General features: G+C 39.2%; 3 protein-coding genes across 12 annotated transcripts in view; 1 reads left to right on the forward strand and 2 right to left on the reverse strand.

Moving 5' to 3' along the window:
* Jnk (c-Jun NH2-terminal kinase) overlaps nt 1–3,731 on the reverse strand; it is a 113,886-nt gene extending 110,155 nt beyond the window's left edge. For 5 of the 9 annotated variants that reach the window (XM_062673910.1, XM_062673906.1, XM_062673903.1 and 2 more), the window contains exon 1: nt 3,550–3,731. The gene's annotated coding sequence lies outside the window, so the exon portion shown is untranslated. 9 annotated transcript variants of the gene reach the window in all.
* A 615-nt stretch (nt 3,732–4,346) lies between these two features.
* Nucleotides 4,347–6,436, forward strand: Lark (RNA-binding protein lark). Its single transcript, NM_001043828.1, has 5 exons — nt 4,347–4,463; nt 4,573–5,246; nt 5,447–5,721; nt 6,066–6,107; nt 6,189–6,436. Exons 2-5 carry the CDS (start codon nt 4,581–4,583, stop codon nt 6,235–6,237), a joined length of 1,032 nt encoding a protein of 343 aa, NP_001037293.1. The 5' UTR covers nt 4,347–4,463; nt 4,573–4,580; the 3' UTR covers nt 6,238–6,436.
* A 4,071-nt stretch (nt 6,437–10,507) lies between these two features.
* The window catches only part of LOC101741200 (bone morphogenetic protein receptor type-1B), a 130,415-nt gene continuing 116,815 nt past the window's right edge, over nt 10,508–24,107 (reverse strand). The window contains exons 1-3 of one of the 2 annotated variants that reach the window (XM_004923896.5): nt 18,554–18,929; nt 13,782–13,969; nt 10,508–13,116 (exon numbers count right to left, since the gene is read on the reverse strand). In XM_004923896.5, the coding sequence (XP_004923953.1) occupies nt 11,857–13,116; nt 13,782–13,969; nt 18,554–18,563 (1,458 nt within the window). In that variant the 5' untranslated portion in view covers nt 18,564–18,929 and the 3' untranslated portion in view covers nt 10,508–11,856. Of the gene's footprint in view, nt 13,117–13,781; nt 13,970–18,553; nt 18,930–24,107 lie in introns of those variants that run through there. The other variant, XM_004923897.5, reaches the window with a different exon arrangement.

Raw genomic sequence — 24,107 nt, forward strand, 5'->3', positions numbered from 1 at the left:
ATATAAACTGTTATCGATGATTTAAATATCTCAAAAGTTTGATGAAATAAAATATATAGTATTTCATTTCATCAAACTATTTCATTTTAATTGTCGATTTAAATAAACGTATGATTAAAATAGTACCTTTCTTTATTTTAACTAATCATTTTAGAATATGTTCCAACTTCTTTGTATTTGTGCACATATCAACAAGAAAAAGCAGTCCACTAGAAAATCTTTACAATTATTTACGTTAACATAATTCAAGTCTTTTTTTTTCTTTTTATGTTTATCGTTATGTTTTATTCTTTTCGTTATTTCTTTATGTATAATATGAGTATGTAAAACAAGCATGTATATAATAAGATAAGTATAAGATGCAGAGTAGACTAGAACTTTTCTCCTCTGTTTGTCAGCAGATTGTCTTCTTTGAGCATTGCGAAAATGTATTACGTAAAATCTTCAGTGTCAGTAATATTTCAAAGTCACTTGACCGATTTGCAATAAGCCAAGCTGTGCCTAGTGGTAACCGAACCCAATTCGAGGCGTGAGATAAATATCTCGAGTGTATTCTACAACACCACTTTTTACTTGTGGTAGGACCACTTGTGAGTCCGCGCGGATAGGTACCACCGCCCTGCCTATTTCTGCCGTGAAGCAGTAATGCGTTTCGGTTTGAAGGGTGGGGCAGCCGTTGTAACTATACTGAGACCTTAGAGCTCGTCCACCCATCTATACAATAAAAAAAAAGAAAGTCAAACCTGAACGCATAACTGTTTTACGGAATAGATGCTGAAGTGGACATACGTACATACATTTGCAGACTCATAACACGGCTTCCTACCAGTAGTTTCCCAACTTTGAGTATATTAAATTAGAAGTTGAAAACAGACCTTTTTGTCACTGATTTCATGTATGAATCGTAACAAATCAGTACCACTCTAATAATTAATGACATAATTACAAGGCTTAATATTAGTTCACTAATTGAACCAATAGGGTTTTTTTTTGCTTAGATGGGTGGACGAGCTCACAGCCCACCTGGTGTTAAGTGGTTACTGGAGCCCATAGACATCCAGAACGTAAATGCGACATCCAGAACGTAAATGCGACATCCAGAACGTAAATGCGATATCCAAAACGTAAATGCGCCACCCACCTTGAGATATAAGTTCTAAGGTCTCAAGTATAGTTACAACGGCTGCCCCAACCTTTGAAACCGAAACGCATTGCTGCTTCATGGCAGAAATAGGCAGAGTGGTGGTGGACCCAACAGCGCGGACTCACAAGAGGTCCTACCACCAGTAACCACCTGTACCAGTTTATCACTGATTTCATGTATGAATCGTAACAAATCAGTACCACTCTAATAATTAATGACATAATTACAAGGCTTAATATTAGTTCACTAGTTGAACCAATATGGACATTTAATGCAGCTAAAACATTTTTAGTTGTTTTGTTTGAAACAAACAATGTAAAGAATCTTAATCTTTCTAATCTGAAATAAAAAACTGGAATTACTAGCATCAGCTTTAGTATTAAAAAGTATTAAACTCAAACAGTAACTTTCGTAGAATCTTATACCTTTTTAACAAGCAATTCTTGTATATTAATATATATCTATATAATCTGAATCTCGGAAACGGCTCCAACGATTTTCATAAAATTTAGTATACAGGGGATTTCGGGGGCGATAAATCGATCTAGCTACTATTTATTTTCAGAAATTTTTGTTTTATTCATGTTTTCAATAATTAACTCTTCCTGACATCTATTGGCGAATAATAATACTATTTTTTTAATTGAGGGCAACTAACAGCTTTAAAGACACAACAAGATGGCGTTATCAAAAAAACAAGCAAAGGTCGGTCATCATCTAGTGTAAGATATTTGATAAAAAAACTGAAGAGCACTAATGATATTTCCAAGTTTGAGATAGATACTTACTGTTATGACTTCCAGCTTCCAAGAAGTCATGTGACGGTACCTATATTAGCATAGAAGATATTTGACAAAAAATTATACCACCAATGACATTTTCATATCGCATGTGTGTATTTATGTTCCTTATTTATTATATGAGTTCTGAACAACAGCATTTGGACAATTGATTCACCGAGTAGCAACAGTGTTCAGTATGAGGTCTCTATCCACCATTGCATTCCTGAAAAGTACTCGTTCTTAAGCAGGGAGAAATCTTTTTTCATCTCGTTTTTGTTTAAAAATTATATCTGAAATTCCTATCAAATATGAGTATAGGAAGGATTTATTAACACAAAATCTTCTATATTCTATATTCAACATCATCTATATGAGTCATCTCTAATATGTCTTAAAGCAATACCTCAAATGCAAATACTATTATGAACAAATACCATTATCAGGATATAATAAGCTCTTCATTTCTAATCATTGGAGTTACTTCAAGGAGTTCAGTCTAATCTGTGTCAGACTGACCACCATGTCGGTAATGCATATACTAACACTACTAAAAATCAGCAATTTATAATTTTAAATAATATTGACTTCCGTAAGCGTAAGCATATGACTAATGTTTATATTTGAAGAAACTGTGAATGTCGATTAAAATTGATAACATCAATGCCAAGGTCAATTAAAGTTATAATCTCTTCCAAAAGATATGTCACAAAACATACTTATAAATATTACATTATTATTATGTATTTAATTAAATTTTGTATTGCCAGTCATTTATTTGATAAGTAAATTCAGGATTCAAAATGGAGTTTGAATGCTTGACTTGAAATATATTGAGACTTAAAGTGATAACTGCAATATAACGGAGTTGTTTGACTCTTTAAAACATTAATACCCTAATGATTGAAATAGAAAGTAGAAATTTTTAAATACCACAAAAAATATATCCTTTAATTTCAAGTTCATTCAATTCTAGTATTTTAGTTTAGGCTGTATCATTATTAGTTTATTTACATTTTCTGTTCATTTTCAGTAAGTTTAAATTATAGCTCTTGCTGCTAGTCATCCTCTAGCTCGATCATTGTACCTAGTAAAAACGTGTGACACATTCATTCAATTGTTAAAATTCATCAAAAATAAATTCTGAACCACACTATGTTCAACAGTATGTCTTTAAGTTTACAACTATACTGGAGAATCTTTTAGGCTTGTTGTAAATATAACAGCCTGCAAGAATACATTTTGGAATACATAAAACTGAATGGTTAAGCTATGGGCCAATTAACTTTGTTTATACAGAAAATCTATTTCAAGCATTTTTTTTTTCTTTATGACATTACACATAAATTAGCATACATAATGAAGTGATAGCTATTAAATTAATAACTGTGAACACCATCAATGATTTGTGGTGATAAAATGATTAGATAGGGAGAAGTTAAATTCGCGCGCTTAAATACAAATTGTTTACTCGGCAATATGTTCAGTACGTGCATACTCAGTACATGCGATACCTAACAACGTACGGAATCATTAAACAAAATTGGTGAATACATCAATTTCTTTTTCTTACAATCTATTTTCGAGCACAACGTTCTTATTTTTATAAATAGAAAACGTACTCACCGGCTGAATTATAACGGTTTTCCCGCTTCGAGACCGAAGAGATCACACAAATACGAAACGATCACTTGCTTTAATTGATTGTTTTTTTCCAATTTACAAATTGATTATATTTTTATCAAAAAGAACGTCTACAAAAACAGTGACGGTCGCGAGGGATTTTGACATAAGTCAAAAGTTGCCATGATATGTCTAGCCAATTCATTCATTACCATGAAATTAGCTTTATTGTGGGCAATGAAGTCAATATCAAGAGCATTTTTAAATAAAGGAAAATCACAATGGGTTGAAAAACGGGTAGTGCTTAATCGGTCTTAGTAACAACCGTAGAGAGGTCAATTTTTAACAGAAAATCTTGTTAACTGATAATGATTGATAACACAAATACTATGATTTTAGAACAATCTCTACCAATTTTGTTTTGTTATTTTTTGTGTAATAAATACAAAATTTAAAAATGTTTTAATGCGATACTAAATTTGCAGAAGACCTAACATTGCACTTGATATTGCGACGATGGAAGTCATAGAAGACGCCGAATATTGCCCTGAGAATCAGTCATTCAATGAAATGCAGAAATGGTTGGACTGGTTGCATTAGTGAAACATTTGTTCAATTACTTTTTCACGTAGCTCTTTATTAATAAACTCATAAATGCTTCGTACAGAGTAAAATAAATAATGTCGCCAAATATTATGCCGAAAAATAACATTTTATAGTCTGGTAATTTGTTAGGATGTATGAGTGAATGGATTGTCGACGTGACTTGTATTTTCATTCATTCATTGCGGCGACTTGAACGCCATTTTGTAGCGGAGTTCGTCACGTATACTGCGTAGGTAATTCGTGGAGTCTATTTGGTGTTCATATTTTTAACTTGTGTTATATATTGTTATTCTTTGTACATAGTAACCCATGTAAGTATTATTTCAAATTTCATTTATCCCGTGTACTCGTTAATATTCTCGGAAAAATACCATCGCTTCAGACGCTGCTGACTCATTTCGTGAAATGTATGCGTTTCAGAATCTAAAATGCCGGGCACCGGTACTTTCAAAATCTTCATCGGGAACCTTTCTGATAAAACCACAGAAGCCGATCTTAGACCGCTATTCGAAAAATACGGTACGGTCGTAGAATGCGATATCGTCAGAAATTACGGTTTCGTGCACATGGAAAACGAACAAGTCGGCCGCGAAGCCATTCAGAATCTTAACGGCGAGTTAGTTCATGGGCAGGCGATCAAAATAGAAGCGGCCAAGAGCCGGAAGGCGCCGTCGACGCCAACCACTAAAATATTCGTGGGTAATTTAACGGACAAGACGCGCGCGCCCGAAGTCCGCGAGCTGTTTCAGAAGTTCGGGACGGTCGTCGAGTGCGATATCGTGCGTAACTACGGCTTCGTGCATTTGGACGCGACGGGCGATGTGAACGACGCTATCAAAGAGTTGAACGGTATGATGGTCGACGGACAGCCCATGAAGGTGCAGTTGTCGACGAGTCGTGTCCGGCAGCGGCCGGGCATGGGCGACCCCGAGCAGTGCTACCGCTGTGGCCGCGGGGGCCACTGGTCCAAGGAGTGCCCGAAGGCGCTGGGCCCCGACCGCAACGGTTTCCGCGATCGAGCGTTCGGCCGCGATCCCTACCCTCCGCCGCCGCCGCCACCCTTCCTTCGCGATCGCATGATGGGAGGATTTGGGGTAACGCGTTCTACTTTACTATCGCCTCTCGAGCCGTCGGTCTCCCTCCGAGCGCGTCGCGGTGCTTCACTCTGACCGTTAGCTACACGCCGGGATCGGTGACACCACTTCTCGGTTACGACCGCTACTCGATTTCGGCTTTAATTTTCAATTACTTATTGTTTTTAGGTCATCACTTAATAATGTTTGCACCTCGACAGGATCCATATGACGGGTACTATGATCGTTCACGGTTCGATTCTCCACGGGACTTGTTCGAGCGACGCTATCCAGTTGGAGGAGCATCACGAGGGCTGGAATTGGGCGGATCTAGAGGAGCTCGCGGTGACTTCGTTTCTCCGCCCTTACGCCGCGAACCCATGCCACCCATGCCTAATTTACCTCCACTGCGGAGCGGAATGGGTTCCATGAGATCTTCCTATGATCCTATGTACAGCCGCAGAAGCCCCCCACCAGGACCCCAGATGTCCAGAGGGTAACATACAAGCTTCTTTTCATAAAACAAAGCCGGCAATCTGACTTTTGGACAATGATTGGTAAATCAGAAAAACGAATTATTGACTTTGTATTCCATTGGCAGTCACAAAACTCTTCGGAACGACATCTTAGATAAATAACAGGTTAACTATTAACCTTTATTTAATGCAGGTTTTGAACCGTATTCTTTGAAGGAGACTATTATATTCAAATCAATCTGTATTGACATATCAATAAATTTTTTTTTGTCTAAATGCACAGATTGCCACCTTTGATAATAGACAACTCACATATGCTAGTTTGTTAAAAATAAATATCTTTAAAAAAAATCTTCTCTTACAGAATGTATGAAGATTTTAGCAGAGATACTTTTGATGACAGAAGGTAAATCAACCTAAAATTTTAAATGATTTTATATATAATATGTAAACAACTTTCATCACCTCTAACAAATACTTTTTACAGGCCCGGAATGCGAGGTCCGTCGCCGTCAAGAAGATATGCGCCTTATTAATATAAGATAGTATAGTAGTAGAAAAGCTCATTTGATATTTTGGTTGGACTTTAGGAACATTTTAGAAATAATGCAGACTTAATTGTAAATGTGTAAAAGGGTTTGATAATGTTTTCACTTTATGTATGAATGAGTACAATTGACTGCATTTGTGATGTAAATAGTTAAAATAAATATCATAAGTTTTTTCATAAGCAAATCTGTCTTTTTATTTGTACCATCCAGCCATCGCAGCCAATACACATGATAAAACCGAAATCTTTTGCATGGTATCAAGTGATGCTACTGTAGCCGGGTAACATTTTTTTATAATGAAACACTTAAATCATGTGTTCAATTAACTAGACTACTAAGTTTGTTGTAAAGTTCAACGTCTGCTTCACCTTTATATGAATGCATTAGGTACTCCTTCATGACAGAAATCCACCACCCTACTTGTTTCTACCATGAAGCTAACTTGCAATTTTCATTGTTAATGTTTACGGACTCCAGAACCCACCAACACAAGGTGGGTCATTACCTAACTCGTCTACCTTAAGTACCTAATGCCCTTTGCATGGTAAAAAAAGTTAAATGACACTAGGTATGTACCTAATCATTTTTGTAGCTAGATAGTCTCCAAAGAGTAATCTGATAATTTGAAAACTATGCATGATGTTTAGTGCAAGTCGTAAATCCGGTACACCGCCATCTATTGAGTACTGATGCAAACACTTGTCCACAATTTTTATTCTTGCTATTGCAGTATTAGCCCAAGAGCCCGTGGGCTCTACCTGTATGTATTTGACCAGACCTGAATTTTCGTACATTGAGACCCCTATACCTACCATGCATGAGGTGGGGACTCACTAAGCTCAAAGTGGTCGACGCGCCGAGCGCTCAGGTAGGACAGGTACCGATTTTGACGGATTTTAAATCCATTTGACCACGTATGCCGTTTTGAAATTTTGAAAATATATGATTATTATTATCGGAAAATAAGAATGGCAGACCATTATCGCGCATTTTACTTTGTGGCAGACCACTTTGAAAATGCTAAAAAAATAAAATTTTGAACGTAATTGACCAGATCTGCCATTTATATAATAATACTAGCTGACCCGGCAAACGTTGTGTTGCCTTAAATAAGATTTCTAGGGAAATTCTACTGTAGAAAAAAAAACCTCATTTAACCACATAATACCACATTATAAACAAAAATATCCAAAAAATTAAAATAAAAAATAAATGTTTGGGGTGGACAACCCTTTTCACTTAGGGGTATGAAAAATAGATAGTAGCCGATTCTCAGACCTACTGAACATACTATTGATACACAATTAAAACCAAAAAAACATAGCTGAAAAATGTATAGTATTGTATAGCTCTCAAATATATTAAGTGTATAATCTATGATGTATAGTGAGTAAGTAAGACAGGAGACCGGCTTCGTCTTCATCCTGGCGACACCTGGCGGGGATAGCTGATCGATTGATAGTTGATCAGTAGTCGACCGGCGAGGGCGGGAGATCAAATTCAATTTAAAAAACATTAATTAAAGGAACTTGAAATTATAAACTCTGAATAAGAATTTATCATACTACAATTATAATATTTGATTGCCATCTTGCAACCTTATTGCGGATCAGTGCATAGAATAAAAAAAATATTAATCGGGATGGAAAAATAGGGGTTGATCGTATAAGAGTGAAAATTGAGAGTAATATGATTTTTTTTATTTTAAGTCATGACAAAACAAAATAAAAAAATTGCCAAAAAAAATTAAGTTTATAATTAGCAAATAAAAAATAAGGGTTGATCGTAGAGGGGTGAAAATTTAGGGTTGTATGTATTTTTGTATGTTGTATCATAAAAAAATAGAAATTAAAATTGTTGTCTAAAAATTAAAAAAAAAAATTTAGGGGTGGACTACCCCTAACATTTAGGGGGATGAAAAATAGATGTTGGCCGATTCTCATAGATACCGGATAAGCACAAAAAATTTCATCAAAATCGGTCAAGCCGTTTCGGAGGAGTATGGCAACGAAAACTGTGACACGAGAATTTTATATATTAGATGTTGTTTATTATAGTCTTAAAAACTTATATTGATCACGGCAGACCTCTACATTGCGTACACACATCAACATGTAATAAAATCTTAGCTACTACCCGGCCAGATGTATATTATGTTTTCCGTTCACTGTTTTAGAGGAATATAATTTACTTGCGATTTACTTTAGCAATGTATTTACCGAAATTAATATTTTTTTATATTCTATATACTAAACTTCATTAGTTAGATAATAAAGAAGTGTATTTTTTATGGAATAATTATAAATAATACGGTATAATGCTGATCAAAAAATAATTCAATTCCTCATTTTTATTTCGTCAAGACAAAATTTAAAAGTGTTAAATCAGTTAAAAAAAATATATCATGCATGCATTACATATATATATATCAATCTTCATTCATCATCATCATCATCGGAGTCATCTTTATCGTTAGGCTTCGACTCGTCTTCATCATTCATTGAATCGAATACTGCAAAAATAAAACATAAATTGTAAAATGAACGTAAATTCATCTGAACATGTTCGAGAAAGAATTGTTATCAACTTACCAGGAACATTGGTGATTAAGTCCCTCACAAAATATGGAAGTTGGTCACCTTCGAACCCTTTGAAGGCATATATGTTGTCCTGCTCAATCCAACCATACTCCAATGGGTCTAAGGTTGTGGGTTGCTTTTTGTAAGCATTTCTCCAAATAGAAGAAATATAGTGGGCCCTCAAAAGTTGTTGATAAAGCTCACTCTTACGCGGTGGTATTGAGCTTGCCTCAAAATGTTGAATTTGTTTTCTATAATTTTCATTGATGTCTGAATCTTTATAGTTGCTAACGAATAGCTGGAACCTTTCATCATCTACATCACATGATTTTTTGGCATTGTATAGCTGGCAAGTTAAATGTTGAATGATAAAAATGAGGAATTGAATTATTTTTTGATCAGCATTATACCGTATTACATATTTATAATTATTCCATAAAAAATACACTTCTTTATTGTCTAACTAATGAAGTTTAGTATATAGAATATAAAAAATATTAATTTCGGTAAATACATTGCTAAAGTAAATCGCAAGTAAATTATATTCCTCTAAAACAGTGAACGGAAAACATAATATACATCTGGCCGGGTAGTAGCTAAGATTTTATTATATGTTGATGTGTGTACGCAATGTAGAGGTCTGCCGTGATCAATATAAGTTTTTAAGACTATAATAAACAACATATTATTATATAAATGGCAGATCTGGTCAATTACGTTCAAAATTTTATTTTTTTAGCATTTTCAAAGTGGTCTGCCACAAAGTAAAATGCGCGATAATGGTCTGCCATTCTTATTTTCCGATAATAATAATCATATATTTTCAAAATTTCAAAACGGCATACGTGGTCAAATGGATTTAAAATCCGTCAAAATCGGTACCTGTCCTACCTGAGCGCTCGGCGCGTCGACCACTTTGAGCTTAGTGAGTCCCCACCTCATGCATGGTAGGTATAGGGGTCTCAATGTACGAAAATTCAGGTCTGGTCAAATACATACAGGTAGAGCCCACGGGCTCTTGGGCTATATCGTAGACTTATTTGAGACAATATTCAGTAGGTATAGAACGTTCACCTCTAAAAACTTCCAACGCATTTTCACCCACCTAATCATTGGTAGCCTACGGGGCTATTCTAACTACGCGCAGATCGGTAGGTAAATATGAGTTCCCGAGAAAATTCTCTAACACTAGCCCAAGCAAGAGCCCTGTTTCGCTGGATCTTTCACTGGATCCGAAATCGCCAACCATAGAAGATTCGGCGAGAACTCAGTGGGTTGTGTCTATGGGTTAGATTGTACCTCGAACTTATGAAGAGTTCGGAAAAAGCGGCGCGTCACAGTAGCTCTCTTCGTGGCCGCCTCGCCCAAAACATATCTTGTCGAATCTTCCGAATCCATGTAAGGTAACTGGCCAACCTTTGAATGCGATGAACTACTGAAACATTATCCCCACTAAACAATTGATTTCCAATGGCGTTATATGCGGGCATTGGGTTAAATTAAACTTTATTAAGATTTTCGCGGAATCTTCACACTACCCATATATAAATATAACATAATATAAATATAAAAGTATACTTAATATAGGAGACCACTTAGATTTCATTTGCGGTTAACTTGATACTGCAGCTAATGATTTAAAATGGTAATAATTAAGGTAAATGAAAACAAACATAAATCTATTATTGTTTTATTCGTAACTTAATTATCAACATGAAGTTTATCTATGTTAGCTACCATCTATATTTACACAACAATTTACAAAATAAATGCTAAGCGCGCCGCTTCGATACAAACTCCGAGTGCAACATTTAACTTTTCCTTAATTTTTTTATGATGACATTTACAAACGTCAAACGTCAATTATTTAATAGTGTCGACGTGGTTTTCAACAAATATTTTATTAAATTAAACTTCAGTCGATTTGTTGAATTGAATTGACGACATGAGTGGATGAAGGGGTTAAGTACAATTTTTAAGATTTTACATTGAATGAAGCTTTTATGTTCCTATAAACCATATTAGGTCTTAAAACTCCAGGCTTAAAAGCAATTTTTATAAAAAAAAATACAAGTAGAATAAAAAAAGAGCTTTGTTGCCCGTTTTTTCAAAAGTAACAAATTGTATCATATCCCTTCATCCACTCACGTCTTCAATTTATTGTATTTTAATCATTCTATGAATAGTATACTAGTAATTCTCTATGTTTTTCGGTCGGAGTAGGTTTCGTTGTTTAGCGGCGCAACGGGAACCTAATATTTAATACTAGTCTGAAGGCATACAGATACTCACTCCAACACTAATACTCTAGTCTTTTACATTAAGTACAGTCCAGTGGTGCACTCGTCCCTGCAGAGCGACGCTATGGCAAACTCGCGCGCATCACAAGCGTCTACCTTCTCATCGGAATAAAAAAATATTTCGTTGATGCGTGTTTCTATCAAATAGTTTGGCCCCTTTGAAGTACGACGCTTACTTGTAATCGATTATTGTCTTGTTTTTTGTACCTTAATTAAACGTGTGACTTATAATTTACTGAGACTCGCGCGGTTCAGGTGACGTCGGGTGATGAGAACGTTGACGCTTACAACCGGCACTTCATTAAATGCGTCTTATTGTCAAAAATATCACAACAAACAGTCGTTCTCGGATCGGGGAGCGGGGCCCGCGGCGGCCCTATATACACTATACACGTCGTAGCTGCCCAGAGGCAGACATTTCCAACGGAAGACTAATTTTATATCGTAGAGCTGCGAGGGCGAACAGACCTCCACGCGAAGGATCAACGACTTCACCTCGAGCTCTCACTAAACAACAGTAACAAAATAAAATATAATATTTAGAACAAAACTACATCCGAATGACACTAGTCGGGTGAGAGATTCCAGACAGAACGGGAAACACTAGTTCTAGTTCGCATGAAACGTCACTGGGTTTTAGAGCCGCGACCCAAACTTAACAAATACTGAGATTTTGACGAAATCGGCGGTCGGAGCGGAGGGAGGGGGGATTGGGGGGGTGGAGCTCACACGAGCTTCAGCGCTGTGTCCGCGCGATATTTGGCGAGCGTCTTTTTGACGCGTAATGCGGAGAGTCTCGCCCTGGGGCTGGCCGACCAGCACTCCGACATGAGCGCCCCCAGCGCCGCCAGTCGGTCGCAGTGTCTCCAGCGCGGCGGCAGGGCGGGCCGCAGGTTGGCGCGCACCACCACAGCGTGCATGTCCTCGAAGGAAGGGTCAGGCGGCACCGCGTCCTGGTACGGCAGCGCGTAGGGCTCCACGAGCTGCGCCTTGTCCCCACTGGCGCAGCGCCGACACACCTCCCACAGCACGAGCCCGAGCGAGTACATGTCGGCCATCTTGAAGGCCTCGAAGTCTGTGACGTCGAGCGTCTCGTCGAGCACCTCGGGCGCCATGTACCGGCGGGTGCCCACGCGCGTGTTGGGCGCGATGTCCACCTCGTTCCGCTCGGCGACGTACCGCACGGCCAGACCGAAGTCTGCGATGGCGCACTGCCCGTTGCGCTTCACGAGGATGTTCTTGCTCTTGATGTCGCGGTGCGCGATCGCCGGCTTGCCCTTCGTGCCGTATATGTCCATGTGCAGATGCGCGAGGCCGCTCACTATCGAATACGTCATCGTCATGAGGGAGTTAGAGTCGAGGACGACGGTCTGAAGGTAGTCGTGCAGCGAGCCGTTCTCGTGGTAATCCGTAATAAGGAGCATCTGGGTCCAGGAGCCCGTGCCCTTGATGTCGGCAGCGATGAATCCAAGAATGTTATCGTGTCGCATCAACACCGTCTGGTAAATCTCGGTTTCTCTGAACCAGGACGCTTCCTCGGTCGTGAAGAATACTTTGACGGCTACTTTCTCACCGCGCCATCTTGCGAGCCACACCTCCCCGTAACGCCCTTTCCCGATGGACTCCACCATCTGTATTTGTTTGGCAACAGTCCTTTGGACGAGTAGCGGCAAGCCAGAGCCCGACCCTGAAGATATTTCGGAACATATCGGCGGCGCTGGTGGAGACGGCGGCCTCTTGCAGCCGCGCCTCCGTCGTCTGAATAACAACAAAAAAGCTGCCAGGAAAGCGATGAGAGCCACGCAGAGAGCGATGGCGACCAATAAGGTGGGACTGCTCGTGATCGGGGGCCGCACCCCCGGGGACTCCGTCACGTCCGGTGACGGTTCAGATAGCTGAGGATGGAGCCGAAGGTTGCACAGGTCGTCGTCGTAACAGCACTCGATTACTTTCGGGTGCTGATGTGGCACTTGTGAACTTTTGCACTGTAATGAGAAAACGTGCATTAAGTGAATCTATTCAAATAAAAATAAACGTTTCGCGGTCATGTTGAACTGAAAAAGGTAATGGTAACTGTTTGGTGGTCTCAGCATGGTGTTATTCACTATAACATTCTTCGATTTGGTCAAGCAATAACGCCAGATGTCTACTGTGCCGAATTCCAAGCAATGATAGCAAAACTTGCAGTAAAACAGCCCTGACTCATGAATCGGTTTTCACCATTATTGCTAACGCGAGACCTCACACAGCACGAGAAACAGTTTTAACTCTACAGGAACTACAATTAGACACCATTCGTAACCCTTCGTATTTGCCATACCTTGCTCCAACGGACTACCATTTTTTTTCATGATTCCTTTCGGTTTTTTTTTTGTTTTTTTATTGCTTAGATTGGGTGGACGAGCTCACAGCCCACCTGGTGTTAAGTTGTTACTGGAGCCTATAGACATTTACACCACAAATGCGCCACCCACCTTGAAATATAAGTTCTAAAGTCTCAATATAGTTACAACGGCTGCCCCACCCTTCAAGCCGAAACGCATTCCTGCTTCACGGCAGAAATAGGCGGGGTGGTGGTACCTACCCGTGCGGACTCAAATGAGGTCCTACCACCAGTAAACAAGTTTATCTGTTCTATTGTGTTACTTACTTGCATCAAGCCCGACTCGTCAGCGGAGAGACACCCGGCGGTCCGGTCCAGCACCACGCTGCCGCTCTCGTCGAGCACCTCCTCGACGGCGACGAAGCAGTAGCCCCCGACCTGCGTGACGCACGTGCCGTTGGACGAGCCGTCGGGGCACGCTCGCGCGCCGGCGCACTCGCACCGCAGGCCCCGACCTGGAATAAATCACAACAAAACGTTATTTCACATCATTACACCCATCTTCTTCTTATCAACCCATAGACGTCCACTGCTGGATATCGCCCCCCCCCAAGTTTCGCCATAAAGACCGGTCCTGCGCTGCCTGCATCCAGCGGATCCCCGCGAACCTCGATAGATCGTCGGTCCATCTTGTGTCCATCCACGCTACGTCTTATATAGTCTTATTACACCCATATATAGTGGTATTTTGCCTATTTAGGCTAAACTCAATGGTAGATATGAGCAACCGGACAATTACGTTTCATTATCGAAGTCTGTTAAAAAAGCTTTTTCTTCTTCTATTGCTTAGGTGGGTGGACGAGCTCACAGCCCACATAGTGTTAAACGGTTACCGGAGCCCATAGAAATCTACAACGTAAATGCCAGTTTATTATCTATATTATATATTTAAACGTATATAAGTATGTTTGTCAGTTTCAGGTACCCATAACACAGGGAATCCTAAATTGGACCCGGATGATCGTGGGTGATTTGATCCCAATTATTATTATTATTGTCATTATTGTTTTTCAAATTACATCTAAACTAAACAAGTGCCATTGCATCAAGACATTACGTTAAGGCTACAATTAAACGTATCACAACTGCGTGCGTATAATAATGAAGCTTTTACCTTTACCTCAATAGTTTTCCGTTTCAATATTATAATTCGTTTTAAATGAAATATGCGTCAATATTACTCACAAAAGGAAAGAATGCTCGTAAATGGAAAACATTAATGATTTACATGGAAAACGAGACCGCTTTTTCGAGGCTGACAAATCAAACCTTGTTCTATAATATGAATCGACATTAATTATATAAAACACTAACTGACCCGACAGACTTCGTAGTGCCTCAATCGATAAATAAAAGACCTAAACTTTTGTATAAAATAAACTTAAAACAAACAAAAGAATCCGTCCGAGGGGGGACATCGAAAGAAAAACAAAATTGCTATTTTTATTTAATTCCGAGCATTTTCATATTTATCTACCTTTTAGACCTCTGGAGTCCACAAATAGTTCACGACCAAAATTAGCCAAATCGATCCAACGGTTCTCGAGTTTTAGCGAGACTAACGAACAGCAATTCATCTTCATATATATATATATAGAAGATTAGTACGTTAGTAGACCTTAGAACTCATATCTCAGAGGTACAAAATATAAGATCCCAGAAGCAAAGATAAAAGACGTACCCGATTTGTGAGCACCTAATTTCCCTATTAGAGAATCGATTCTCCACAATCTAATCATCGATAAAACGTACATTTTATAAATAACTAATGAGAAACTTCATAATCAGTTACACGAGTAAGCTTTTAAAACAGGAATCGATATAAAACGTACGATGCTATAATGATATTCTGATAATGGCATTAAATCAATATCAGCGGAGACGATAAGTGAAGGACGCGCGGAAATTAATATTAAAACGTGTCAATCCATGCTTTGGGTGTGTTACTACCGAAATGGAACGGTGTGCTTGGCCTTAAGTGATTTTAATTTTTATTACAAACACGAATTGAACGTGCCTACATAGAGATAGATAGATTCGGCGGCGCATTATTTAGGGACCCTGCCTGCCGGGTCTCCCTGGGTAAATAAATATTCGTGTGATAAACAGGTTTGTTGTATCTGTGTGTATGATTAATGTCCGTATTATTATACACAATAATATGTATAGATTTAAGCGTATATAAACGTTTCGGTCTCTGATTTTTATGGTACAGGGAGAACTGGATGACTACGTGCGATATATCCTCATATATTTGCAAAGAAACTTTTTTTATCGAAGAAATATTATGGAATATATTATAAATAAATATAGAATAGAAAATATCAAGGAAGAGAAGCACGAGAAACGACTAACTAACTGCTAACTTCTCAAAGAAATTACTTCCAGTGTTATAATGAGACTTGTTTTGGCCTCGATGGGCAACGTATTGTGGCAGTATGAGGTCCGAGTCTCAAGTATATTCGAGGAATATCCGTCTCACGCTTCCAACAATAACACAAGATAGATGCGCAGCAGAAATATCCGGGCATTAATGCCGAATTGTATTAAGTTCATAGGTCCAACTCAGAGTGGTAATGGAGTTCAGATTTGGGACAGTCAATCATTTACTTGCAAAGTTAGGAAGGCAAAGAAACAAATGAATGAGTCAAGTTTATTGTAGACATTCATAAATAGCTTGAGCTGATCGATAAACTTATACATATGACGTAAGTATTAATTCACATTTATGGAGATGCTAATAATGTTTACGAGAATTATTATTGTACTGTATTCTCCTGATGAATAACATGAACAAATTCAATAAGTAACTATTACCCGCCCGCCAAGGAACACAAACGATTTAACTAAAATTTAGCGCAACTTCTAGTTATTTTAAGCTGACAAGATTTTTAATGACAAGTATTCGATAGTAGAACAAACTAGATTAAAAAAAAACTGATTTTTAAACCAAATTTTTCATGTATCCCGACCCTTACGTGATAATAGTCTGTCCGCCTATTTTCCTAATCAAATCACTACTACTACTTCATCACCTGTGGGATAAGGATAATAGTATAATATGATAATGGCCTGCTTTAATTTCCCCTAAACCCAAATCATGAATATTGCCCGTGGCAGCAACTATACCATTCGCTTATTTCCGCATTCAATAGCAAAATTACTTCAATTCACTAAATACTTTTATAGTACTAAAGATCATTCAAGACTTCTTTTTAAAAAAATAGTGCTGCAGAAACATCTAGAAAAGTCGGCTCGATAGTTTCTTCAAATATGGCCAAAATTATGACCCTAAAGTATTGGGTAGTAAATGCTGGAAATTAGAAGATGAAGTGAAGAAGTCAAGGAAAAGAATAATTAATGAAACTTCCGAATTCACGATACCCAAAGATTTCTGAAGCATTTGAATGTGTGTGTGTGTGTGTGTGTGTGTGTCTGTGCTGTGAAATGTAATCAATGATTCCATTGTAAAAGTGTATACACAGTTGACCAAAGCGTAAATTGAAAAGACTCAATGTACCGTGACATTGTGATTCTCTCGATACCTAGAACTCGTTCAAGAAGTAATTAACAATCCTTATGGGCTCTTTTTAATATAACCTTCCTCTTGATGGAATTGCGCATTGTTTACGAACACTGCAGGGTTTTCGACAAAATCATGTCTATATAAAGTTTGTACCTAAATATTTTATTTATGGTCTTCGAAGGCATGTCATCGTGTCGTATGCTTTTGCCACCTGTTGGGAAAAGGTCGCCGCTACGCATAGACATGGACATGACACATCAGAGGCAAGATGAATACTAAGCGAGAAATTATCACATACTTCGTTTGTGGAAAATCATTAATAAAGTTCAGGTAGGGAAATTAGTTCCAAATTTTTAAAGACTAAAGAAAGATCTTTGGTAGAGCAGCCCGCAAAATTAATAAGTGGCGACAGTTGAAAAGAATTAACTCTATACCAATATTCAATTGTACGACACTATGGATTTTCTGTTGAATTTATTTCTTTTAAACTTTAAACCGGACAAATTTTAATGTGGATTGAACATTTCATTACGACCGTAATAATAAACTTTTTATGTGGCTTTTTTTTGTGTCCTATTTTGAAAAGCCACAGGTACAAGGGCTGGCTGAGGAAAATAAATACAAAAGGTCCGAGAACAACAATGAAATCAGAACAGGTAAATCTTAAAACCGAACCATTTGCTGGAGAGAGCTCGGAATAGGTCTATTGTTCAAATTTACAATGAGAATATATTAAAGTAAAAAAAATGATTAGAAATAATATGTTTAACTGTTATTGGAATACAACAATCTATGTAACTATATTTATCAAAGTTATGATAGGTGTGTCACTCAATATTGAACAATAATTTTACAATCGCAGGATCAAATAAACAATCCCATTTTATGTCCAATCAAAAATACTTCAATAACTAATTTGTCTTCTTATAACGAAAAAATGATTATATGATATTGTTGTGACAAACCATCTACGATAAAATATGGTCAATTAAAGAAAAACAAATCTTCATTACAATCATTAAGCGTGTCATTTAAAAATGGATTGATTTGTAAAACATAAACAACCACTTGAAGAATTCACCTCAGTGTTTGTATTTTTCTTTTTCATTTGACTGGATATGAGTTTGAGTTTTACTCGCCTAATAATGCAGTACCAGAGGACGAAGGAATTACAAGTTAAAACTTACTAGAAGACCCGAACGTTGCATGTAAAGTTACGACAAACACAGGAAACGATGAATGAATCAACATGCACATCCTTTCATTATACAAATCCGCTCCGAAGACGGAACCATGGCAGGAAAGCCGTCCGACTAAAAACTATACAAGATTCATCTGAAACTTCGACGGAACACCTTCCAAACAACATTATTTTACATTATGAATCTGAGATCTTTGGAGGCACCATTCTCAGCAACCTTGGAGCCGTCGTATGAAACATGATATGCAGGCTTGCGGGCATCAAGCCTCGCAAAGATTTACGATACAGTTTAATACTAGGCGTTGAACGTACTCAGCCTCATGTCGTCGGTGTTTTGCAGCGAGCCCAGTCCCGATTCCGCTCTATCATTTAAATATAACTCGGAACGCCGCCGTCTGTCGCCGACTTTATTTTTACACCACCAAGATTAAAACTGGACAGTCACAACGCACGGATTTCTCGGGATACGTAACAGTTGGCGCGCACTGATACACGTTAACGTATTCGGACGCGTGTCCTCCGCGTGACGCGTGGTGCGCGAATGAAGTGACGGAGCGCTCGACTCGAGTGGCGTCCCCGCAGCCCTGCCCCCTCCCCGCGTGCACTATGCACCGCCGCACCGTTCGCTGCACAGCCTCCACATGGCTCCGTGCCGAGATAATACCCAACTAATAGGTATACAACTTCGCACAGACGCATGATACACATATTTAAATGCGATTCATTGACGACAATACAATACGCCGATCGATAGCTTATGTGATCTACTTTTCAAGTATAAACAACGGAGACACGGTTCATTAACACAAACTGTTGAATTGATTACGGATATTGAATGAATTATTGAGATCGATTTAAAACTGAAAGAAGTGGTCCTTGGGTACCTATCCTTTTTTGGCACATGCTTTTTTGGAAATTAGTACTGTACATACTAGATAACATTCTAATGCTATGCGATTCTGCATATCTAACATCTGTCAGTAGCTGTAGCTTTTAATAGTTTACGACACGTCAATATTCTTACTTGCACATGTTATAAGACAGAAGTGAACTATAAAACTATACCGAGGGCCCAACTAATCGGGCGACCGTTAAGGTCCCGTGTTTATGGTTACCATTTATCGACGCTTTCTCGACTTATTCCTTTAACGTTTCCTTTGATCGATTAATACGATAGTTGCGATGTTCATTTTCTTTGATTCCCTTGATACGTGTTGCTTTATTTCGAACCTGTCGGAATTGACATCCGCGAGAGTCCATATGGGGATCACGTGTGCGGGTCGGGCCGTCGTGGATAGCGTCGAAGTCGTAAATTACTCGAAGTCAGAGAGAGACCAGGGTGCTTAGTGCCAGTTTTTTAAGGTTCTCGCTAACGTAAAAGTTAGCTCATATTTGTATGTAATGGGATCGTTTGCGTACATTTGTAACTAGGGGCGCCAATTAGCCAAAATAGGGCCAAAATAGGGGTTCCAATTGCATACAAAATGGGCTTAACTTTTATGCTATCGAGAATGTTAAGAAACTCGCACTAAGCACACTGCAAAACGAATGCATCTCGAGCACGGAGGCGGCGCGCATCCACTTCAAACGATAAAACCAAACGCGCGCACGTGATCGTTGCCAAATCGCACGTAAATCACTCTTATGAATTCAAATTGCACGCGCCACAGATCCATTGTTCTCGACTACCGTTTTAAGCATCAATTTGCAAATAATGTAATGTCATTAGTTTAATACGAACCATGATTGGAGGATTTGATGGAGCGGTCGTGTCACTAACGGACATAATGTTAGTTGTATTCCGCGTAGTATTGACTTTATTATACGCGCGAGGCTATTTTCTCACGAGACTTGCTACTGGGGTGTTTCCACTGCACGTTTTAAATCCATGAGATTATTAGCAAATACCATCCATTGGTGGTAGCACGACTTGTGACTCCGCACGGGTAGGTACCACCACCCCGCCAATTTCTGCCGTGAAGCAGTAATGCGTTCGGTTTGAAGGGCAATGCAGCCGTTGTAACTATACCGAGACCTTAGAACTCATATCTCAAGGTGGGTTGCGGCATTTACGTTGTAGATGTCTATGGGCTCCGGTAACCACTTAACACCCGAACGATTTCTGGAAAATAAGCGAATCACATCATATTAAATTAGAGAAAAACCTGGGTCAATTCGAATTAGCTTAATGGAAAATCGAACAAACTGACGCCTTCAGTGCAGGAACTGTAGCTAATCATACAAATCGATTTGTTGGAGATACGAGTAAAAGGGGAATCGATCACGATCAATGCGATGGCGCGGCTTCGTGCTCCATCTCGATTTAGATATGAATAACTCGCTCGCCGTCACAATGCGGCAACGATTGAAATGTAGTAAACATAACTAAAATATGTGGCCCGTAATAATAATCTCTCCATACAAACATCTCCATAAAAACCAAGCGTAAACTTGTAACAAGTCTTGTGTTCTCTATCTTAAATGGGGCGGAGACATGGACTCTGAAGAAGGTTGATCTAAGTCGGGTCGACGCGTTTGAGATGTGGTGCTAGAGGAAAATGCTGCGGATTCCCTGGACGGCTCATCGGAGAAACGCATCAATCCTAGAAGAACTAGGCATCTCCACAAGACACTCCACCATTTGCCTACGTAGGATTTTAGAGTTTTTCGGTCACGTTGCGAGGAAAAAGGGTGACAATCTCGAAAGAATTCTCATCACCGGCAAAGTGGAAGGAAAGAGGCCTAGAGGGCGTAGCCCCATGCGCTGGTCCGATGGGATTAAGACAACTTTGGACTCCAGCATTAATGTCGCTATCCACTGCGCGGAGGACAGGAAGGAATGGAGGAACACAGTCCTAACAAAAATGCTCCGTAAAGGTTACTACGACCCTCAGCACTGAGGAATACGACGCACGGAGGGAATAATAATCTTATTAATTGAATTAGGGACAAAAGGTTTTTTGAAACCGAACACAACTATGAAGTCTCGCTCATTATCGGGTTCGCAATTCGATCGTGAGTATAGCGAACGTGGTATAACAACGCGACGGAATGCCCGGGGCGGAGGTCAGCGTCGCGTGGCGCCGATCTAGCGACCTCTAGGATTATCCGAGCCGATCGATAAGGACCCGAGAAGAGGCCGGGTGCGATAGGGGGCTAAAGAACATAATTTATTCGGCGGCAGCGTGGCGCGCCTCGGACGCGCCGCGTCCCCCGTCGCCCGCGCATCTCAAAACTCATTTCTAAACAGGATCCTTCAATTTTTTGTGAGACTCCGAGGATTAAGGAGTATCAGGTTAAACACGGGTTACATAATAGTTTTTACGCACCGTTAATCGAGGGAAATGAAAAAAAAACCACGTACACACATACACACTTTATAATACTAGGCAGGATTTGTGATCTGTTTATCTTCACCTGTAACTCGTGTACATTTAGTATGAACGATAAGAGCTCCCAAGAGTGACAAATGATAATATTTGTACAAACGCTAATGTATCGTTCCGCGGCGTCTGGTTCGATAGGGTCGTTGAAACTTTGACATTCGTTCGGTACGATCCGATGCACTGAACTGACATAATTCGTGATTTCAATAATTCAATTCGAATGTGACACTGCGAGGCTAATCTTAGGGCGCGTAAACAATAAACAAACACTAGGTTATCATCATTGTAAATACTAATATTAAACGGGTTCTTAAGATGATTTTTAGTTGTAGTAATTACCAGATATGTCTCGACCAAGGCGCTTGCAACAACTCTGAAATAATTAAAATCTAGATCGTAATGATCTTAATAATTACAGTGGTCTCTGTTATTAGTTTCAATAACCCATAATTTAGCTTAGTTACGTAATCCAGATTATCTCAGATGTTATTGATCTTCGACTCCGGCTTACTTGAGATACTATAGTATATAGTAGGTACTTTTATATAGTACATAATTTACTATAGTACTCTCCCTAATTCTTCCCGATTACCAAAGATGTTATTTACCTGATCGCGTACCACAGTCCTGCCTATTTCTGCAGTAAAGCAACCACGTTTCACAGATTTGTGTTGAAGGCATACATTTCCGGTGCCAAATTTATCATTTGTTTTGTACCCGAAACATTCTATGGATTGATTAAACAAAGATTAACCACGGGACCAGGCAGACCCTATTGTAAAATAGTTACGTCTCTAAGGACTATGTTTTCATAGGCACACAGTATGGGCCACATCTTACGGAAGAATTGACAATCAATATCGGTTAGTTAGTAGTCATCATTGATCCGATACAAAGACAAAGCGAATCAAAGAATCTTCCATTGTCTCCTATATTAAAATTAATGAAGGACGGTCTCGATGAGTTATATTTTAATGTAACTGGGAGTTCAACCTTGCGTCTTATATAGGCAACGGCATTCGCTTCCTAACACGTATGGTTCTCAGATGCTAGGCTCAATTTCCCATTAAGGTAAAAAAAAGATAATCGATTGGATATAGTATTTTATTACTTAATATTATTAAGATTGACAGGGCCGTAATTTAGTTCTTATGGGCTTCTCACAGTGGGACGCGATTCCGATCCTGTGGTAAATTCTGCGAACCGAAACGCAACCAATTTGGCTCTTGCTAGGGTAGATGTTAGGAAGCTTTCACCAGTCAGTGTGAAGCCAAAGTAGGCTCTAGAGGATATTGGCAGACAGGCAGAAAAAAGCTAAGACTCACATTTAATAGTGTAAAAGCTGTCTATGTTTCATGAACTTGATCACAAGTCTAACATTGGTTCACTGTTCGACTTGAGGAAGTTTTCTGTTTCTATTAAAATGCCTTTTTATTGTTATATTGCTTAAACGGTTGAACGAGCTCACAGCCCACCTGATGTTACTGGTTACCGGAGCCCATGGGCATCTACAATGTAAATACCGCCACCCACCATGAGACAAGAGTTCTAAGGTCTCAGTTTTTACAGTACAACGGCTGCAACGATAGAACAATGCATCGACAGAAATAGGCAGAGTGGTGGTACCTACCCGTGCGGACTCACAAGACGTCCTACCACCAGTAATTACGTAAATTGCAATTTTTGCGGGTTCGGTTTTTGTTACACGATGTTATTCCTACACCGAGGAAGTCGATCGTGCAAATTTCTGATTATATTATTATTATCAGCCCACAGACGTCCACTGCTGGACATAGGCCTCCCCCAAGCCTCGCTACAAAGGCCGGTCCTACGCTGCCTGCATCCAGCGGATCCCCGCGAACCTCAATAGGTCATCGGTCCATCTTGTGGGAGGCCTACCCACGTTACGTCTTCCGGATAAATTTCTGATTAATGGATACTAAGTCGTTTCTCGAGCCTACAGAAAAGACGACGTCAATACTCGCACCCTTCTTGTGACATGCGAAAACTCAACAGTATTATAATGACGGACGGCTGCACATATTATTTTACCTTCCGTTAGCGAACCGACCCGTTATGTGGTTCTCCATACTATTGAACTTTCTCAAAACAGTATTTATGTGAAGCAGTTTATTCCACGAACAATGTTTATTTACTAAAACGTTACCCATGTACGTGTAATCGTGGTGTGCGATAAGAGCGCTTTTTTTTTATATAGATAACCAATCGATACAAATCTAGAAGCGTTGAGTGGGATCCCTGAAACACGTGGCTTATGCGTGACACTAAATACGACGCAGTACTTTTTCGGTACTTCGATTAAAATATCTCTGCCTATAAACATAACGCATTTCACGACTACTTTCCGGTCACCGTCCTAGCCGAACCCATCACTTACGACAAAGGGCTCGACGAGTAAATTAACCCATAGACACAGTCCACTGAGTTTCTCGCCGGATCTTCTCAGTGGGTCGCGTTTC

Source organism: Bombyx mori, chromosome 3 (assembly GCF_030269925.1).
Source record: "Bombyx mori chromosome 3, ASM3026992v2".
NCBI lineage: Eukaryota > Metazoa > Arthropoda > Insecta > Lepidoptera > Bombycidae > Bombyx > Bombyx mori.

Coding starts and splice junctions, on each gene's coding strand:
- Lark (NM_001043828.1), top strand. CDS start 4,581: ATGCCGGGCACCGGTACTTTCAAAATCTTCATCGGGAACCTTTCTGAT. Junction 5,722..6,065: donor GGACCCCAGATGTCCAGAGG/GTAACATACAAG, acceptor CTTCTCTTACAG/AATGTATGAAGATTTTAGCA. Junction 6,108..6,188: donor GATACTTTTGATGACAGAAG/GTAAATCAACCT, acceptor TACTTTTTACAG/GCCCGGAATGCGAGGTCCGT.